Source organism: Ceratosolen solmsi, unplaced genomic scaffold, assembly GCF_000503995.2.
Source record: "Ceratosolen solmsi marchali unplaced genomic scaffold, CerSol_1.0 scaffold10, whole genome shotgun sequence".
Classification (NCBI taxonomy): domain Eukaryota; kingdom Metazoa; phylum Arthropoda; class Insecta; order Hymenoptera; family Agaonidae; genus Ceratosolen; species Ceratosolen solmsi.
This window is the reverse complement of record NW_011948412.1, coordinates 21,404,061-21,424,718: the sequence shown is the minus strand read 5'-3', so window position 1 is coordinate 21,424,718 and position 20,658 is coordinate 21,404,061. Positions and strand designations below refer to the sequence as shown.

The window sequence follows — 20,658 nt, the reverse complement described above, 5'->3', positions numbered from 1 at the left end:
ATAGATCGTAATTGAAATATCTAAAAAGCTACGAAAATAAAAATTGTAGATATTGTATAATTGACTGTAGGCTTCCCTCGACCAAATTATAACTCATAATAAGCATAATCAATTTGTACTTCTAATACTACTTTAAACACTTATTTAATACTCGAAATATCTTAAAACTAAACAAAAATAGAAATAATACATAATTGAATTACTCAGTCGATGCGTATAGATGCGTAGCTCTTCACAAAAGTATTGGGATGTCTAGGAGTCCCATTGTCGCCGATAATAATAACGGAGATGGAAGTTATTCTTTCGCAATGGCTCGCTCTCTCTTTATCTCTCTCTCTCTCTCTCTCTCTCTCTCTCTCTCTCTGTATCTCGCACTCTATCTATCTATCTATCTATCTATCTATCTATCTATCTATCTATCTATCTATCTATATATCTCTTTTTCTTTCTTTCTCTCTCTCTCCCTCTCTTATCTATGCATAAAGTATAGGCAATAATTGTTCTATACATAACGAATTTCGCGTAACTTAAGAACAAAGCGAAGACAGAACAAAGAAAAAGTACAGTTGCTTTGGAGATTCCTATTAAAGCATTTTTTCATTCTTATTACAAGCACAGAGCATTAAACACCATCCCGTGTACCCTAGTTTTCGTGATGTAAAAGTTATGAAATGGCTTGCACGCGGTCTTGGCTTATGAAAGCTCAGAAACTCTTCGGTATAAACGAGCACGTTCAAGGCCAAGTTTAAGTGCCCGTATTTTTTTAATGGTTTACTCAGTCAGTGAAAGCAAGGCTGCTGTTGTGCTTATTTCTCTTTCTTTTTTCTTTTTTTTTCAACAGATCACGAGCCTCCGCCACGAGCATGTCTCATTGGCCTGGAGGATCCTGTTGGTATATTCCGCTTTGAATCCGTTACTCTTGATTGCGAGCACGAAGATCTGCTGGCTGGCGTGACACCTGCCATCTCGATCGCAGAACCTCTGTAATAAATATCAAATCAATCATTTATTGGCGCAAAAGCTTGGGGTTATGAGAGTGACTAAGTGATAGGCCGTTCAAAATAGCAAATGCGTTCGATCATAAGTAATCGAGTTACCATGTTAAACGAATCTTCGAGTAAAATTAAAATTATTTTAAAAGCAAACTCGTGACTAAATAGTGAAATAACCAATACTAAAGCAATATTAAAATTAAGTGTAACGTTATGCATCGTTATCCTTTACTGATCATCTACTATTAATATCCATCACTAGTCATTAGTTTTCAATTTAAAAGTTTATCTGCGCCAATAGATTCTTTACTAACAGTCGGTTATATATTATTTCTTATTCTCGAACGTTCGCAACTTTTTTTTACCGATCTTTATACAAGATCAAATATATGATTAGATCGGTGATTATCATTATATACTTTTTCTCCAACGGTATATTCAATATTGTTAAATTCATTATACAATATTTTTCGCTGGTCGAATATTTGAGTATAAAAAACGCAAAACATTTTGACGCTTCCAAGCAAAAGGCGGATAATATGTAAATTTAATTTTCAATAAACAAATAGTTTAATTCATATTATTAATCTTGATATTACCACTGCTTGGAAACGAAATATCGCCATTTTTCGAAACATCACTACTACTAATAATGATACAGATAGATCGCAAGTAAGACACCTGACTCCTCTTTGTTCAAAGAAAATAAAAATATGTTCATTGCACTACAATTTTAACGTTCTCAATTTTTTTCTCTCTCCCATTTTGGGTTAAACGAAAAAGTTTGCATTATTTCATCCTAATTTACGATACTTCTTATCTAAGCGGTGTTCGAAAACAACTAGAGCGACGAATATTTATATAATCTGAATTGTTAAACAAGCTAGCCGTGCGCTCCATAATCTACAATCGCACGGCACAAACAATTGCCCACTCAATAACAGCAATGAACGGCAACGTTCTCACATTTCATCCAGCTAATCATTTACGTTATCGACCGCTGTCGTATCTCGTTGACATTTTCCCAGGCACGCGATCACGGGTGCACGATATCCCAGCACTACCGAGATATCAAGTGCTCGATTTTCCACACGCATTATTAATCACGATTATCAGATTTATTGTTTGCTGAGGTCGACCGAGCGGCGTTTATATAATCCTACTATCCGCGAGTACGCAGGACGAACGGTAAATGAAAAAGGAACGCGATGAACCCGAAGCTCGGAGATGGACTACTCGGAGATCCAGCGTCGTCTCTCACCTAGGAGTGATATGGAGTGACGTAGGTAGATGGGAAGAGTCCTCGTCGATTGCCGATCTCGCCGTGCCACCAGTGCTGATCCGTGCGATCCGTCACGGTTATTACATCACCTCGCCTGAACTCGAGCTCGCCCGGCTCCTGGGGCGTGAAGTCATAAAGGGCCTGCACCAGACACTGAAGCAAAACACTGCCATTAAGCGCACGAACATTAAGCTTTAAGAATTGGGAAGAGCGAAAAGAGACTAGTAAATTATTAGACGTAATTCCGTGTTAAAAAAAATAAAAGAATAAGTAAAGAGAGAGAGAGAGAGAGAGAGAGAGAGAGAGAGAGAGAGAGACAGACAGACAGACAGACAGAGTCCGAGTATAGTCGGGAAAGTGGCGACATAACCAAAACAGAGGTATGTAGGTACATATGGTACGTTTCTTAAGGCGATTAATGGAGTTGTTGATATGGTTTTAAGTGTTTCGCTAATGAGTAATAAGCTTAGAGCATATTGTAAGATATCGCTTCGGTATTTTTCATAAAAAGTATAACGATAAAAATATTATTAGATTAAAAATACGACGATCTTTAAAACTAGTGGTAAGACTTTTAAATAACACAGGAAGGTTTGATCTTTGATTCTCTGTAGCGACTTGACGGGTCTACAAAAAAGTTTAGTCTAAGTCCTATAATAATTGAATTTCCAATAATTTTGAAATTTACGTATTTATTTTACGATAAAAAATAATTCTGATATATGAAATATAAATGGTGTGCGCGCGCGCACTTGTGTTATTTAAGAAAAGAAAAATAGGCAAAATAAGAGTGAAGAGAAATAAATAATCGCTTAACGCATGACAAGCAGTTCACAACATTCCAATTTACTGTTAAAGTATGTCTAATTTTAAGAATCTCTTAATCATATATAATAAAATGAACGAAGTCAAAATACTTGCATACAAATTCTTTAATAATAATTAGATAGAACAAGACTTAGATTTAGATTACAATATACCATATGTCTTTAGCGTTTGTTTTTTCAAACTATTCAGGATTGATGCATTTTAATGTACTTAATACGAACACTCGTTATTATTTATTCATTTCATTATTCATTTCATTATTAATTCCACTATTATTTGAATGTTATGCGAGAACCACCAGTTAAACGAAAAAAAAAGAAGAACTAGGTTCGATGCAAAATTCAGTAAAATAAGGGGAGCCTCGTTCCATCAGGAGCTCGGAAAGTTTCTGAACGTGTTGCAATTAAACGATTTCTTAGCGCGTACGCGTGTGTTACGACAATTCAAGGCCACGATCGTATTGGCGGCGGCACACTTTCGTAATTGCGCGATTCGCGAGATCGCTGCCTGTAATTGCACGCGCCGGTTCTATTTTTTTTCTACTTTTGTTACCGCGTGCATTACAAAATTTAATGTAACGTGATTCGCTTTGGCGGGTGTGTCGATTGAACTTGCCAACAAGGAATATTTATTTTACTTTGAGCTAATTACGGCTAAATCACTGATCATTTTCATACACATTTTTATATTTTACATGTAATTCAATATTACAGGTACGCTATATCTATTTAAAATTTACTTGCAAAATCAGATTTATATTTCTATTTCTAAGTCAATTTGCGTAATATCTAAAAGACTGCATATTTTAATACAAAATTAAAAAGCACAATGCATAAACTTTTGCATTGACTAAAATAATTAATCATAATAATGTAACGATACATCCAGTATTTATTAATTACTTTTTTTTAAGCATTTAATTTCTTTAATAATTATCTTCTGCGTGGCATCGTTGAAAACTCCAACATATTCATATTTATATTAAATATAACTACATATTATATTACTTTGCATTATATAATACGCGACGTATATATCCATTATTTATTTTGAAAATTATCACTTAAAACAATTTTCACATAAAAGATAATTAAAGAATAAATTTTAAATAAAAATAATATTTATTAGCTTATTACTTCAATATTTCGTTATTTATTGAAACAAAATTTTTAATTTCTACATTGCCTTATAATAGAATTTGTTTTTCAATTTTCTTAATTTATGATAAATATGATTAAATTTGAAATTTCTAAATATCAGTGTATTAATTTGGATTATAAATTCACACAAAATAATTTCACACTGCAGTAATATTATAATTTATATGGTAATATTTTATATAATATTAACTGACCTATTAGATAGAACAATTAGTTTTAAATGAAGAGTTCATGTCTAAAGAGACTTCGGTATTTTTACATTATTATCAACAAAATAAAATTTAATTAATGGTTAAACAATTATTGAAAACATTATTATGAAAAATGAATGCCTAATCTAAAAAATTAGCCAAATTTTAAGCAGACTCGCATTTTTAACAAATATTAATTAGTCTCAAAAATTGACTCTTTCTTTCTAAATGTTCCATCAAATTTTCTCATATATTTACCTCTTCTGGTACCATATCGCGCAGTTTGACGTCCTGGGAACGCGACACCGAGGCCGTACGATGATACTCGACGAGCTCATTCAGACTACTGAACTTAACGACCCAGAGGAAGAATTTGCCCTGGGCGTCCCGCAGGACTTTAAAGTGCTGCACACCATCCGAACATCTGCGAGTGAAGGGTTTAATTAGTGAGGGTAAAAAGTTAATCAGCAATCGTTTTTTCCTTTTGATAGACGCGCTCGTGAATCAGAGGAAAACGTTGCAAGACTTACAATAAAATAATGAGATGAGTCGATTCAAATGTAGAGTGTATTTTACAATCGAATAAAAGACTTTCTTATCCGTCTATAAAAATACATTCCACTCTAAATTCTCATATTTCGAATCAATTGCTAATAAATTATTTGACATTCTGGAAATTTATGAATTTACAGAGCTTGAAACATATAATAATATTAGGCAATTAACTCAAAGCTAAACATTAATATTGATATACTTATTGTTTTATTTTTACGAACAAAATTTTACAAACTTTTTCTTTTACATTGAACTGTCGTGTCACAAAAATTATAAGTATTAAACTTCTATTATCCAATACCCTTTCAATAACAATTACATTATTATTTTAGTTTTTAATAAAAACGATTTATTATTTTCGTTTAATTATAACAGTAACATCCGTAAACTAAAACTTTGATTTTTACTGCATTTCTTTTTAAAGACAATGTAAAATAAAGTTTCTACTCTTTCAGTAAAGCATCGAATTTTACTGCATAAGAATTAAAACATTTATCCAGGACACGCTTATAAATAAGAAAGTGGGCCTTATTAAAGTTAACGAATATGCCTCATAACAGATATAAAAATTTTCACATAAGTATTTCTTACTTGACAGATAAAGAAAAATCGCCGGGAGAGCTTTCACTGATCCTAATGAGGAAAGCGCCTTCGTGTTTGTTCATTAGTAGCCTTTCAGCATCAGCTCTGGTTATCCTTCCATAATACCAACTAAAATTGGTTATAAATGTTTAATATATAGATTTTGAACAAAAATTTGTATACTTTATCAAATACGAAGTTTAAAATAGGCGTTACGCAAATCTTTAATGCGTAAATTGTATTACTCTATTTCGATATTTTAAATGCATGGTAATTGGAATAAATCGTACGGAGTAAACACAAATATTTAATGCAAATAATAAAAATTCGTATATCTTTTAAATTACACGAATTCACATTTAAAAAAATCAACAACAATAAACTACATATATAAAAAGTCCGTTTCACAGAATACAAGTAGAAAAAACTACTGCTTCTGAATTTCACGGATTACACGGATAAATACATTGGTTATATATTTTTACAAAAATTGATCTTTACTTTAATGAATAACTTTAAATATCTTTTCGTAAACTAAAAGTAAATGCAGGAACTTACTCATGATTTTTCATTTCTATATAATTACTCGGTATTAGACCTTCTCTAGAATCGAGCTCTGCTCTATACCAATTCATGTCGTCCTCCATATTGAGTATCTATAATAAAGAATTAACATATATATATTATAAAAACGTATAAATTGAAAAGTGTTAAACTTTACATAGGTATTAAAAGAAAATATATGTTTTAAATAATTTTCAAATTGAATAGTTGCGAAATTAAAAGAAGTTTTGGAATAAACAATCTGAACCTATCAAATTTCCATCAAATACATTGCTTAATTACAATTATAAATTAATATATATTATTTTTCCATTTAATTATTTTATCAAATTCTTTAGCATGGGTTAAATGTAAATTTGACAATATACGGTTGCGTAAAAATTATTAATAGACTTTTATTTTAATCAAGATAATTTCAAATTAAAATCAATATGTAGAGCCACTATACTATTTAAGAAGCAAATATCAAAAGAAAGATAGTTTAATAAAACTATATGTTGTGACGAAAGGCATAATTAATGATATACAATTTATTTCATAGCTGCAATATACATTAAAAAGAAATTGAATTGAATTTATTTAAAGCATTAAGTGCATACTATATGTATATAAATGTAAATATCATGTAAAATATATTCAATTAAATTATTATGCATAATTTCTAATCAATGTTTCTAATCATATGTTTATCTAAATAAATTATAAATAATCATATCAAGCTCATTAGCATAATATACTATTATTTATCAGCACGGTTATTTGTTATTATGAGCACTATTATTTGGAAGTGTAAAACATAGAAGATGAAATTAAATAAAAACTAATCAAAACTTCGCAAGACTTTCAAGCAGCAATAAATTATTTAACCAAAAAAAATCGTTTGCCATTGGTACTCCCGAGTCCAGTTTGGATATATTGCTATACAAATTCGTCATTTTAACACAATGTATATTTATATTGTACAAGGCTATTATATAGCACATGTCTGCAATAATCGAGATATTGGATAGAGAAGGTATCGATGAATCGTGGTGCATGTCACCCACCCTATTTACAAAATACACGGCTTTCATTTGCTAAGTACGCAATGACGTCACATTTGCAACAAATTTTTTGTTCTTAGTTCTGACTTTGGTGAGTCCGACCTCATCGGGCTATTGATTTCTCAATACATTGATCACGATCTATCAGAAATTTGTTAAAAACAAATAAAATGTATTATATCTTCGTATGAAACTTCAAATAAATTCCTTATGTTGCTTTAGCAATTTATTCACTTTTTACTGTATAAATTTAATAATGAATTTTAATACATTTTTGTGCGTCTTTCAAATATAATACACATGCCCGTTCCATTAAATGTGTATGTATTTTAAAGCACATTTTATATATACAAAACGAAAACATGTTTTTCACTGATTGTTAGTCTATCAAAATGAAATTGACGTCAACATAATTAATAACAATTAAAAATATTTTTCTTAATCCTATGACTCCAAATTAAATGGAATTTCTTCCGTTTATAAATTTATAATATATATATATATAATATATTTATAAATATTTATAAATGTACATTAATAATAAATAAAATATATCAAAATATTAAACATTAATATTTATATATAAACGAATAATTACTGAAAATCAATTTATAACTTACAAATTTTTATATTGAAATAAAAATTAAAATTCTTAATTTGTTACAAGCTTGACATTTAATACTATAAAATCATAAAATTACTAAATAATCGATCTATTGATAAATTAGTTGTCTAATAATAGATATTTCTAAATTAGTGTAATTTGTATTTTAAATTTTGTGTTATGTTATAATATATTGACTTAGAAAATTAGATTATATAGCATTTCTTAGTTTCTTGGGGGATTATTTTTTTATTAATAGCAAACCCATATTTACATTACACTGTGTAATAAAATATAGCAAAAAAAAAAATTACACCAAGCTTTTGTTAATTTCAATTTTGTTTAATTATATTTATAGCTATCATAAAAAACATAAAAGTTTAAATAAAATCTAATAAAAGAGCGTATTCTAATTCTTATTTACTCAATATTATGAAATGCACAAATACAGTGATAAAGAAAAATGTCATTTATCAACTTTTGTAATAATTTACGTTACTCGAAGTAAATAAATCATTAAATGTTCGTTCATGCATGCATCAACAAATTTTTATATTAGCAAGATATATTTATTGAAATTTAAATATCGACTGAATTTCTCAGACGTGAGTTACAAAGTAAAGCCAACTACTTATCTCATAAATAATCGAGGTTTTAAAAATTGTAACTACAGAAACGACAAGTTCTTTTACTTCAAATAATTATCAAATAATATATTATCCCTAGTTAATAATATCGTATACATTTATTTATTTAGCAACAATTAAATATTTACTAAACTTAATATTTAAAAGCAAAATTAATAGAAATTAAAAATAAATTTGGTTCCATAATAAAAAAACACTCATACCGATTTTGACAATACTGTTTGATAAACAAACGGTGAATGAAAGTTTACGATAGGTAGAGAAGGATTTGATTCATAACATAAAAACATCAACATCGTACAGTACGATAGAGAAGATTTAAAGATTAAAATAATTGTATACGAGGTACTTTAATCTCTTTTGGCATTTATATAAAAATTAATAATTAACAAATTCAGCAAAAAATGAATACCAAAAGTTAAACAGAATGCTAAATTCTAAATAAATCTTCAACCTTTTCAACTATATTTTGACTACTACTATTAATCATTTATAAAAACATTTATAAAACCACTTATAAAGCAAAAATATGCCGTGTATATGCAGAATTTTATACAATTTTCAAATAAAAATGATGAAAAAAGTGTTCTATTATGTGTACTATTATAGATATAGCAGCACAACTTAGAATTTAAATCGATCTAATTAATATAATTCTCTCATTGAAATTAAAATCATATTTCTGACTCTTACAAGTGAGTAAAATTAAAATCAATTATCATGTACGTACATACACAATTTCAGTATTAGGGAAATAATAAAGCACTAGATCAAATTCAGCAATTCTCTTTTAGCGATGTACTATTTACTAAAATTTTCAGCAAATATTAAATAATAATAGCAATTATCCAATTAAGTAATAATTCATAAGAAGTCTATAAATAGTCGAAATTTTATCTTTTCTATTCTAACCGTCAAACGGATAAACTTTAATATTAAAACATCTATAATTAGAATAACAGCAGCTGATTAAATATTATTAATTCTGATGATAGTAACAAACTTCAAGCATTTTTAAGAGTTCATTTAAATTTTCTTATTTAATTCTTAATTTAATTATAAACCATTATTCAATGTGATGAAATATTTTTATACATGACTATACAAAAAAAATTAATTTCATACTTAACAATTACATATTTCAATTACATGAATAATAAAATTAACGTATAAACTTACTTGACCTATCAAATCTATCACACGTAAAAATATTTAAAAGAAATAATAATTTAATAATAGAATGTAAATCCTATTTGAATTATTAATTTTTGTGTAACAATTTGTAGAAAAATAAACAAACTGATATATGATAATGCTGTTTAGGCGTTGTAAAGAAATGAAATAATGAAATTATAAAATCAATTTTAAATCATGCGACTCCAAGTGATGTATATAAATGGCAGATGAACCAGATCAACTCAAAATTTATGGAACGATCATTCGACGATCGCATGATGAAAAAAAAATGGAAAAAAATAACACAAGTGCAAATCATTGTAAGCGAGGGCAGAGAAGGTTCGAGGCACGATTAAATATCCAATTCGCAATCGGTCTTCCCATCGCAAATTCAAGATGTTGATTGTTCGCAAAAAAGGCATTATAAAGTCTTGTCATACGCTTGCAGTTCAATTCACTGATTTTACATAAAAAATCACCGGAACTTGTGCTTTAGAAAAATTCATCTTTTCTTTTTTTTCAATGCAGAAAAAAATATTCAAAAATTTTTTTTATCTTAAACGAATATCTTATGTTCGCGAAAAATTCAAGTTTACAACGTCGGGACAGGAAACACACATTTCGCTTTTCTTTTTTTTCTCTATAAGTGCGTTCTTATGATAATAAATGAGAGCGAAAGCGCAATAAAATATTTACTCTAATATATTAGTGAATAATCTGAATAATTTATATGTTTATATTTTTATTTTCAAGCGCTGCTAAGCACTTGTTTAATATTAAATTTATATTTTTGCAGGATTTCAATTATCTAAAGAAGCCGTATGCAATTGATGCCGAGATGAAATAAAATATCAATTTATAATTGTCGCTAAATGAGAAAATTTATCACTATTAAATATTCTTGACGAAAATGACTTTACGAGGATATTTTATTGCAAATGTTAATGGGAAATAAATACTTTAATTAACATTCTATTAAATAAGTACCGTAAAGTAGATAGATATACATCGAGTGAACGTTTTCAATCGAATTACAACAATTAAGATAAGCATTTAGAAAAATTATAATTCAATTATCATCATCCACAAATTCATTTAACAAATCGCCATTTATTAATTGTATTTATATAATATGTATGGATGAATAGCATAATTTAACATTACATATTATAATTATTCTGGCTTAATAATTAATCTATTTCTGAAGATACAACGTAATGTGCTTAACAAACGTACACGTTTTAACATTTCTAAGCTCAACGTTCCATTCAAGTTCGATGGTGTTAAATTGGATCAACAATTCATTTCATCAAACACCACTGACTAACGACATTGAAAGCAAACATCCTTTTATTTTACGACCACGTAGTCTTGTAATTTCTGACTAAATAGACAGTTATCCTACAATAAGCACGTATTTGTATCTTGCACGGACTAGAGCAACTATATTAATCAAAACTCCAAAAAGAAAAAAAAGGGCGTCCCATGATAATACTAACAATTGACACAAGCTTACGTATTATCTCGCCAAGATTCCGTTAAGTTAATGCGTATTAAAAATACGCGGCGTCAACCATAATGTAGAAACGAATAAAAGTGGGTCAGTTAAGCTCGAAATATACTTTTTCCTGAGCATTAAAATTCATTGCGACGGAACACCAAAAATTCGCAGCCGCGTTTCGGAAATATCTGCGAGCCTCGGTGCCGATGCTATGCGATCAAAACTGTACTAAACCATTAATATGTAATAGTTAGGAGACATTTTCTATATTGTGTATTTACAAACTAAATATATTAGATGCGACATTCAATGAAGTATAAATAGTTCGTTATTAATTATTATATCATAATTATAGTTCGTTAGTGTTAATGTTTTTTCTTTTTTTATTAAGAGAGACTTATATTTATAAGCAACATATTCAAGTTAAGTCAATATTAGTTTGTAAAAGAAATAAAATGACAGAAAACGTCCAATATACTCATTAGAAACGCGAAACTCTGCAAATTTAATGTATTTATATCTGCATTAATGAATATATTGTTACAATAATTAAAGTATATTTGAATATTGATAGTAAAAGAAATAACGAATTAATTCTAACTTACCAACAGACTACACTCGATTTAGCGATTTAGTTATATAAGATTTAAGGTTTCAATATAGTGTTCTTTACATTTACACTGTAAAAGAAATTGAACCAATAATCATACTTTCTTCTATGAAGAGAATACAGTTGAACATTAAATTGCTAATTAATAAAAATCTCTTCAACGTATATATTTGTTGTATTTATTCGTCTACATTCTTTTACAATATTGTCTGTGTATTGAAAGATTTTCCTTATTTTTCAAATTGGATAGTCATTCGCGTAGAATGTAAATGGAATTGTTATAATATTAGTAATATGTTTAAAGCTCGAAATTAGAAACCTTGTTTTTCTTTTGCACAAATAACCACATTACTTGATATTTAAACTGTAGAAAACTTTTACTTATTTATTTTCATTATTATTATAATACTTATAATCGACCAATAATCGAATAAACTATATTGAATAAGCCGTAACGCTGTATTCACACTGGAAAAATATATTCTTTCCTTATCTTATAAAAATTGAGATTCACCATGCGTTGGTTGAATTGTTTCTTTGAATATTACGAGAGTATTTTAGGCATTTGCATTTACAAAAGCGAAGTTAAAACAACAAAAGAAGCACACACAAAATAATTGAAGTAAACGAAAGAAAAGGAGAAGGTCTCGATGTTTCAATAGAAATAGGCAAAGGAATACAGAGTTGGATTGTGTGTAGCCGTCACAAGTTAAATTGAAAAGGAATGCACACGCATACACAAATAAGAATGTAGAAATAAAAATGGGAAAAAGTATGAATTAACGTCTAATTGAGAATAAATAAACGAGCGAGGTTATGGTAAGTATATCTGAAAAATTACACGCGCAATTAAATGCTTGTACACGTAAATTATTTATTAGACATGATATCACTTCGCATTGGTATTGTAAATTTCATTAGTTTTTAATTAATGAACAACCCGATTTTATGCCCCTGTGATATTTATTCAGTCTTTAAATGTCAAAAAATCATTAGGAGTTTTGCATAGGCATTCGGAATAAGTAATTTTATGATGGATAATATAACAAAAATGTATATTAAAACGTATTGTAAATTTTTACGTTTATACAATACTATTATAATATTAGCAAATCGTGCTAAGAGAAGTACGTCAAAAACAAACTCATATGCAAAGATTAAATATTAAATCAACTAATAACAAGTATCATCATAAATTGTAAACAAACGATAATAATCAAAGTTTAAAAAGCACAATTGCGCCATAATTTTATAAAAAGAATATACGTACGTAATAACTGCGCAATAATTGATCATCTGTCAAATTCACGTTAAAGAATCGTATCATAAAGGATATATTGGTATCCTAATGACTTGGAATAAAATTTAAAATTTAAAAATACAAATTAAATTTTTGTCTACAATAGCTTTTTATATTTAAATCTTTTTTTTAACTTACGCATATTGAATTTACAACTATATGGAATATTTTAAGTCGTAGGAGTTATAACGCTTGTTAGATTAAGAAAAATTGTGAATAATTATTTGCAATTTTTATACGTGAAGAGTATGGCAAACTAGCTTATACTCAAATATGTTGTCAATTAATCGATATATTTATTTAATGTGCTAAGATTGCAAAATTGATATATTAAATAAAACTAATGAGTTTCGAGGCTACAGAATAAATTCATGGTAATTATATTAATAAACCTATATCCAATTAACTTATCTGCTATCTCTTAAACATATATATTACATTTTATCTTATATATTATGAAAATATAAATTAGGATGGCTAAAATTTGTGTTGTATATTAACTTAATGATTATTGCAAGCCAATTTGTTTTAATTATAATCACAATATTTTATTTTCATCTGAATAGTGTGAATGTGTGTTATGAAAAGAAAAAAAAAATTTTAATATCACATATTATAATTATTATTTGCATAAATATTAACTAATAGATTCATGAGCAATTAAAACTTTCAGTAATTTCATAAAGTTACTGCAATATAGCTTGACTAGAATAAAACTAACATATTATTTAGCAAATAAAAATATAAAATATATATTTATCTTTAACTATTAAATCATTATTGGATATACATATACAATACATATCCATGGATTAATTATTTTCAATAAACTTTGCCTAAACTTATACAAAAATTGTTTAATGAAATGCATTTTTTTATCTTTGAAACATAGAAATAAAATTAAATATTTGTAAGAAAAGTTTTCGGTTTCATTAATTTTTTATGTATTCAAGATTTGCATTAAAAAAATAAAGATTATATACGTATGTTAGTCTTGTTTAATTACTACACACTTATATGCAATAGTCTAGTTTTGAAATTTATTCTTTAAAAGGAAAGAATTTTTACAGAATCACATATTTTTGTCAATTTAAAAACCAAAGAAAGTAATAAGAAAAACTTATATTTAATTTGCATTAGTCTATGTAAATTGAAGTATTTTTGAGTACGATATACCCTACGCAATTTTTTACTCTATTTTATGCAATAAATTTTACCCATTGAAAATCTTTTATCAGCAAAAGCAATATTGTTTTTGTACAAACGAGAAAAAATTATACGATAATAAAGCAAATTGCCGATTTCGTATTGTTCTTCTATGCAGAGGCAGTGCAACTGCTTCGTATAATTTAGTATCAATTGCTTCTAAATGCCATACTAACTTATTCACAACCAATTGAGAATGGAAAAACTACACGACTTTGAAATTTAAGCTTTACAATTATTAATTTCAAAATCTTATAATTATAAAAGAAATTACGTTAAATGCCGTACTTTGCATTATCAGTTTATTCATTTCGATTAGATGAAGAATCGATTTACACGTTAACAAAAAACTGAAACTTTTGAAATTTTACTCCATTTAAGTTGAACTACTACATTTATTACGTGTATATATGAAATTATTCGAGTCTTGAAGTTTAATCATTCGGCAACTTTTTAGCACAAGTTCGTAATTTTGTATGAATTTCATTTAATATAAAATGAGCAAGTGATTTTTCCTACAAATCCCTAAAAATCATAAATTATATATTTTGACGAGCTAAATACGTATTGCATTGAAATCTATCTGATCTATTTAAAATTAAATGTTGTACAAAGTTGAGTAACATAACATTCTTAAAGAGCTTATTGAGACTCTCCTCCAATAACACCGTAGACTAAATATTCAATCGATGGTTTTTTAAACTTAGAGGTATGATTTTCGATAGAATTGGCTTAATTTGCTTAACGCTTCCGATATGTCGTCATGGTAATCCTTTATTTAGTCTTTGTACGACCAATTCAGCTTGTTCCAACCCAAATACGTCAGCACTACTCACAGACATCGCCTAATTTTTAAAATATCACAAAAATAATCGCACAACGTGCTATGGCCCAACAAACACCGGATAGGTGCCAGGATCATGATTATACCGATCAATCGAACAGGCGTAGGCACGCGAACGTTCGCCTGGAAAGTTCGGATCGCCGCCAACATGTGGGGGCAGAGACGAAGAGGGGAAACCTTCAGGAGGACAGGGCGTACGAATGAAAAAGAAAGAAGAAAAAAGAGGGAAAAAAGAGAAAAAGCCTCTTTGGGGCGGAAGAAAAGTGCAACGAACTCCGGAAGACTCACCCCGATCAACGACTGGGGGTGAATTTGTTTACTCTTTCGTCGTCGTAGGCAGTGGAAAGGCAGCAACTACGCAATTATTCAAACGTACATGAACGATGGTTCGATTGTCTGGTTGGCCAGTCGGTCGAGTCATGGGTTAATACATAACAATGCCTATTTTAAGAGACAAGCGCGTATACATGAATAGAACAGGACTTATAATTCGCCTGGAGTCTCGCGTCTATCTTTCGGCTGTATATCGAATTTCTTCAATTCTATTCTTTCGCGGCGTATGAATACTAGTCTCCCAACACACGCAAACGCACACACGCGCTAACGCACGCACGCACGAACGCACGCCCCATCCCACGCTCTTTCTCATTTGCTCAGCTTATATACATGTGGATGCTCTACGTATATGGAAGAAAGGTAGAAAAGGCGAGAGAAACTAACCTTCAAAACCTGGCTCCTGCGAAAGCTGAGCTCGTCCTCGGCGGTCGCGGTGAAATCGTGCTTAGCAATCGCTTCCATTCTTCCTAGTCAGCCTCTTCCGCTCTCTTCGGTAAACTGTCGCTCGGAAAATCCCTTTTTTGTAGGTTAGGTTGCGCCTCGCTTGACAATCGATCCACAGATCTTCAACAAAGAGGATTCCGGGACCGCGTTTTTGCCTGCCTCTCCTGCTTCTTGCTCGCGGCGCTAGAAACAAACGGTGGAGATGCGCGAGACGTAAAGAAGATGGGAAAAACACTCGCGCGACGACGACGACGACGTCGTCCACCGAGGAGGACGGAGCGGTGGTGCCCCCTGTTCCTTAACCTAGAATACACGACGACGAGGAAAAAGAATAAAGCGCTCGTCCAGCTCGGTTTTTCTTTTTTCCTCTCTCCGAACGCGCGTCGCGTATGCGTAGCAACGACGCCGTCGATCGTTCAGAGCCCCGGTTACAGGCGCGGCCAGCGACTCCTGGGCCGATCGTGGGAGGGGGAGGATGGGTGGTGGCGACGTCGCCCTCTCTTTGGAATAATATTCTTCCCCGCACTTCTTACACAGGCGCTCCGTAGATCCGGGGTATTATCGGAGCGGACCTTTATATTGACAATCGTTCCTCCTCCTCCTCCACCTCTTCCTCCCCCGACGCCCCAACCCCCGCCCCGCAAGTCCTTTCAGCGATCGTCCACACGCCCGCCAGACACGTCGATACACGCACACGCGCCACTTCTTTCTTTCGTCCGTACTGCCGCCTTACGACGCGATGAATTCCCAGTCGCCGAGATCACGTCAGCGCAGACAGACGGCCTCCCCGACGAGCCCGCTTATCCCGTCCTTTATCCGCGCGCCTCTTTTATTGGTTATGTCACCTCCGGAGACGGGCTTTTCCCAAATTTCCAGGGAACGCCTATCCAAACGCGCCCGTTTGTACGCGCTCGACTTGGTGACGGTGGCGCAGAACGCGAATGATACTCCCCCGGATTTATTATTTACGCGCACTCGCGGCCACAATCCATCGTCCGTCTTATCATCCGTTACACTCGCTCTTACGCTCTTGAGCTCTGCGCTCTGCTGCTCCGGCTGCTACACTTTATGCTCCTCTCTCGCTCTCGCGGCTTTTCCTCCCCCACCATTCGACGACACTACTAAACGCACCTACACGTAGTTGCGTAGTGACGCGGCGCTTACCGGATTCTGACGCTCCTCGAGTAAAAAGAAACGGTGAGAGGTGGCTCCGGCTGCCGACGATACTGACCGTCAGAAATCTCGATTACTCCCTCTCCTCCCTAGATCCCAACCAACCCGCCGTCCCTCTCTAACCATCTCTATCCTCACACACACTCGAGTGAGCCCGCGCGTATGTCCTTTCTCCTCCGAGTATACGCGTAACGTGACGGTCAGCAGTGTATTGTGTAGATCATAGAGAGATGTATCTCGCAGGTATTCAAGAGTTGTGCCCTTATGTTTTACGTTTCTTAATCAGCATCATCATCGTCGTCGTCGTCGTCATCATCGTCATCATCATCATCATCATCGTCTCTCATTACCGTATTCATCTTCTCTAGTTTATAGATGCCCGAAGGCTGGCATTCGTTCTAACTTGTTACTGCCGAGTAAAACATGAGTATTGCCGCACGTTAACTTAATGAAGACAGCTAATCGAAAAGATTGTTAAATTAGCGCAATGTTCGATAATTTGCGAATTACATTTCACTGCCCGATCTTGCTGTTCGCTTTTGAAAGCGCAAGTTGCGCTTCAACTCACTGAGGTGGGCCAGTCAACCATTCAAGGATTCACGCATCCCAATGTTAACGCAAACCATTACGCTTCCACGAGTAATACGAATCGTTGCGACTCCATAGCACTCATTACCAACAGTCCTTCAACAATGCAAATTCTTAAGCTACCTGCCGCTGACCTAAGAATGCGAGGGTGAGGGGATGCCGGTCGCGACGATTCTCGAAATTTTCGAGCAAGACCGCCCAAAATCGTCGAAGCGCGAGCTATCGGTCGCTCATAGGCCCGGCGCATGCGCTTGGCATGCTCGCTCGGAGTTTGACGCTCAACGGCGACTCCTCGACGCGACCTGAGGCGAGCGCCGCCGACCTCGACGTCTTGACGTCGGAGGACGGACGGGGGAGGAGTGTAGGCCTTTCTTAGATGTCCGAGCTCTTTCCCGCCGTGACCGGGGCTTCTTCAGCCGACGTTACCTCTATTTCCTTACATTCTTTATCATTCGAGATTATTTTATGAAGTAACGGACCCTCGGATTGGTCCGCGAGTAGGTGGATGGATTCCTGTGTGCGTACTCACCGCGCACTCCATCTTTCCATGGTCTTTCATCGTGCTTTCATGAATTGTCTCGCATTCGAGCTTAATGTCGTAACGAGTGCATCAGGAGCAACGGTGCAATTGCGCAAATCGGGAAGAATATCAGCTTAGCGAGAAATTCGACCTTAAATACTGGCTGTTTATGTGGCTGCCTTAGGGTAAAGGTAACAAACAAATGCTTCCTTAGCTTGACGATTCATCACTAAGCTTAAATAAAGAGATCCTCCGAGGTAACTGATAATTGCAAAGAAAATGTGCTTAAAAGCTCAGAAACATTTTTTTGAAACTAGAAAACTTGAAATCGATGGTATAATAAAATAATATTTGCAATTATCACTATGACGCACTCGAATACCTGGCTGATGTGATTGATTATTTTGAAAACATTATTTTGTGTGGTGCTTACGTGCTCCAATTTGATTATTCGTGTAGAATTAATTTCTTTAGTTTTACGTTAAAAAATAGGGAAAATAAACATTTCAACAAAAACAAAAAACATAATATTAATTTTACAGATGAACAGAAATAAACGTTGCTACTGTTTCCTTCTATTTATAAAGTAACCCAAACAGGGAGTAAATGTTTTGGCGGTTGAATACAAAAATTGCATACATTTGTTATCTTAAAATGTGTATTTATAAAGTTTCAACTATTATGTATTTGTTAATCAGACTTCCTAATAATATAATACAAATCATTCATTTACAAGATATATTAAATTATTGGGAATATAATTTGCAATTTGCTTCGCAGAATTGAATTTCTTTCAACTAAACACATTACACCAAATATTCAAGCATATAATTTATTATCGTTGTAAAGATGCAAACGAATCTAATTTAATAATTCATACAATTTCAACTTTTACAATGAAATTACACATTAGTACGTGTATTTTTATTTTGGTAAGTTGAAAACGAACGATATATTTCAAATAGAACAGTTTTCCGTGAGTCGGCTTGTAATCCATTTGCTTTCAAAATAAATCGAACATTTATCTTCCTATTAATCGGAACAATTTAATATTTTACATAAACTCCAACTCATAATATACATAAATAATACATATTAAGACATTTTTACCAAAATCTCACGCAAGAATTGAAAGTCGTTAATAATCGTGGAACGAGACCTTAATCAATATTCAATGTTTGATTGCACTGTTGCAAATCTCACCTAATGTAATGTAACTCGTTGTAATTATTATCCGGACGTAGGAAAATAATACGTATTTGACAAAGATGCTGATATAAAAAGTAAATATATAATAAAGAAAAAAGCGACGATAATGTAGTTTTGTATAACGAGCGCAACCTTTGAACAAACTACCTGATAATATTTCAATGCGTTATTATTGACATACAATCTAATTGAAATATTATCACGCGCAATGTATTTCGTCTGTCATATTTTTCAATTCTAACGTTGTTCGTTATTATTTAAGAATGCTATACAAGATATTTATAGCATTACTCAACCAAAATATCTTTTTACATTATTTAAAATTTACCAAAGCTTATGCGTTACGTAATAACTACATATTAATTTCAATGCAATTAGGTAGTGCTAATATTTCTTAAAAAGATCAGTGATTTAAAAAAATCTATTATTAAAATTAAGTGAAATCCTTGCAGAATATTATGAATTTTCGAAAGTCGATTGCTTTTATCAAAACCGTCGGAAATTATTGCTGAGCGTCTCATTATTACCGGATACATAAAATGAATAATATACTTATATTTGTTTCTCAAATCGTCTGTTCGTTTATTTACAATATTTAATTCTAATCTAGAAACACCTTCCACGTACAGTCGTAACAATTGGAGAACAAGTTTAATCCGCTAGAAACGCTCTAGTTTCCGTCGGAAATGACGAAATTTCAAGATTATTATATTCTCATCGGCACAAGTGACCATTGATATCTGAATTAATTTCGCGAAAAACAATGTTCTGGGCCGGAAATATATCAATACTTGAATCATTGTTCATACACGAGATTTGTATATATTGACATTTACTTTTGATTAAAATCCGGAACATCATTAGTAACATCCTTTAATCTGTGTGTGAAGCTAAGCACAAGTATTTGTATAATCCGTAATATACGACACGGTAAGCTTAATTTTACGCTAAATCGTACATAAACTACATGTGCACCCAAGAATAATATCAAATTAAAATTAAAAACAGGAAACGCTGAGCCAAAAAAAGGAAAATGACATCGTTACTTTGGTAAACGTAGTTTTGGTAGACGCTCATTTCCAGCCTATTCATAATATACTTCGTTTCTTTACAAGACTCATCAAAAGATATTCTCAAGATGAGTGGGAGATTAAACGCAAGCGGTCGATGGTCCATCGTTGGGGGAATCTTATGCTCTCGATCCTTTACGAGATAGAGGGTCCGAAAAAGGAAATGTTTCCACCCGCTTCTCAGTCGAGGCTCTTTGTGTGTTGGGACCTATGATTTTTGCGCGTGACCGGTT

At 31.9% G+C, this 20,658-nt stretch overlaps 1 protein-coding gene across 1 annotated transcript; it reads right to left on the bottom strand.

Moving 5' to 3' along the window:
- Positions 1-413: 413 nt before the first annotated feature.
- drk (growth factor receptor-bound protein 2 drk) lies at positions 414-16,679 on the bottom strand. The gene is made up of 6 exons (XM_011499440.1): positions 15,806-16,679; positions 6,149-6,246; positions 5,600-5,719; positions 4,712-4,877; positions 2,254-2,427; positions 414-981 (listed from the first exon to the last, which is right to left on the bottom strand). The coding sequence occupies exons 1-5, from the start codon at positions 15,881-15,883 to the stop codon at positions 2,254-2,256; spliced, it is 636 nt and encodes a 211-aa protein (XP_011497742.1). The 5' UTR covers positions 15,884-16,679; the 3' UTR covers positions 414-981.
- Between the last annotated feature and the right edge of the window lie 3,979 nt (positions 16,680-20,658).

Excerpts from the sequence above, each read along its gene's own strand:
- drk (XM_011499440.1), bottom strand. The coding sequence starts at position 15,883 with ATGGAAGCGATTGCTAAGCACGATTTCACCGCGACCGCCGAGGACGAG. Across the intron at positions 4,878-5,599 it reads GATTTTTCTTTATCTGTCAA|ATGTTCGGATGGTGTGCAGC; the intron begins GTAAGAAATACT and ends CTTCACTCGCAG. Across the intron at positions 2,428-4,711 it reads GCGATATGGTACCAGAAGAG|TGTCTGGTGCAGGCCCTTTA; the intron begins GTAAATATATGA and ends GTTTTGCTTCAG.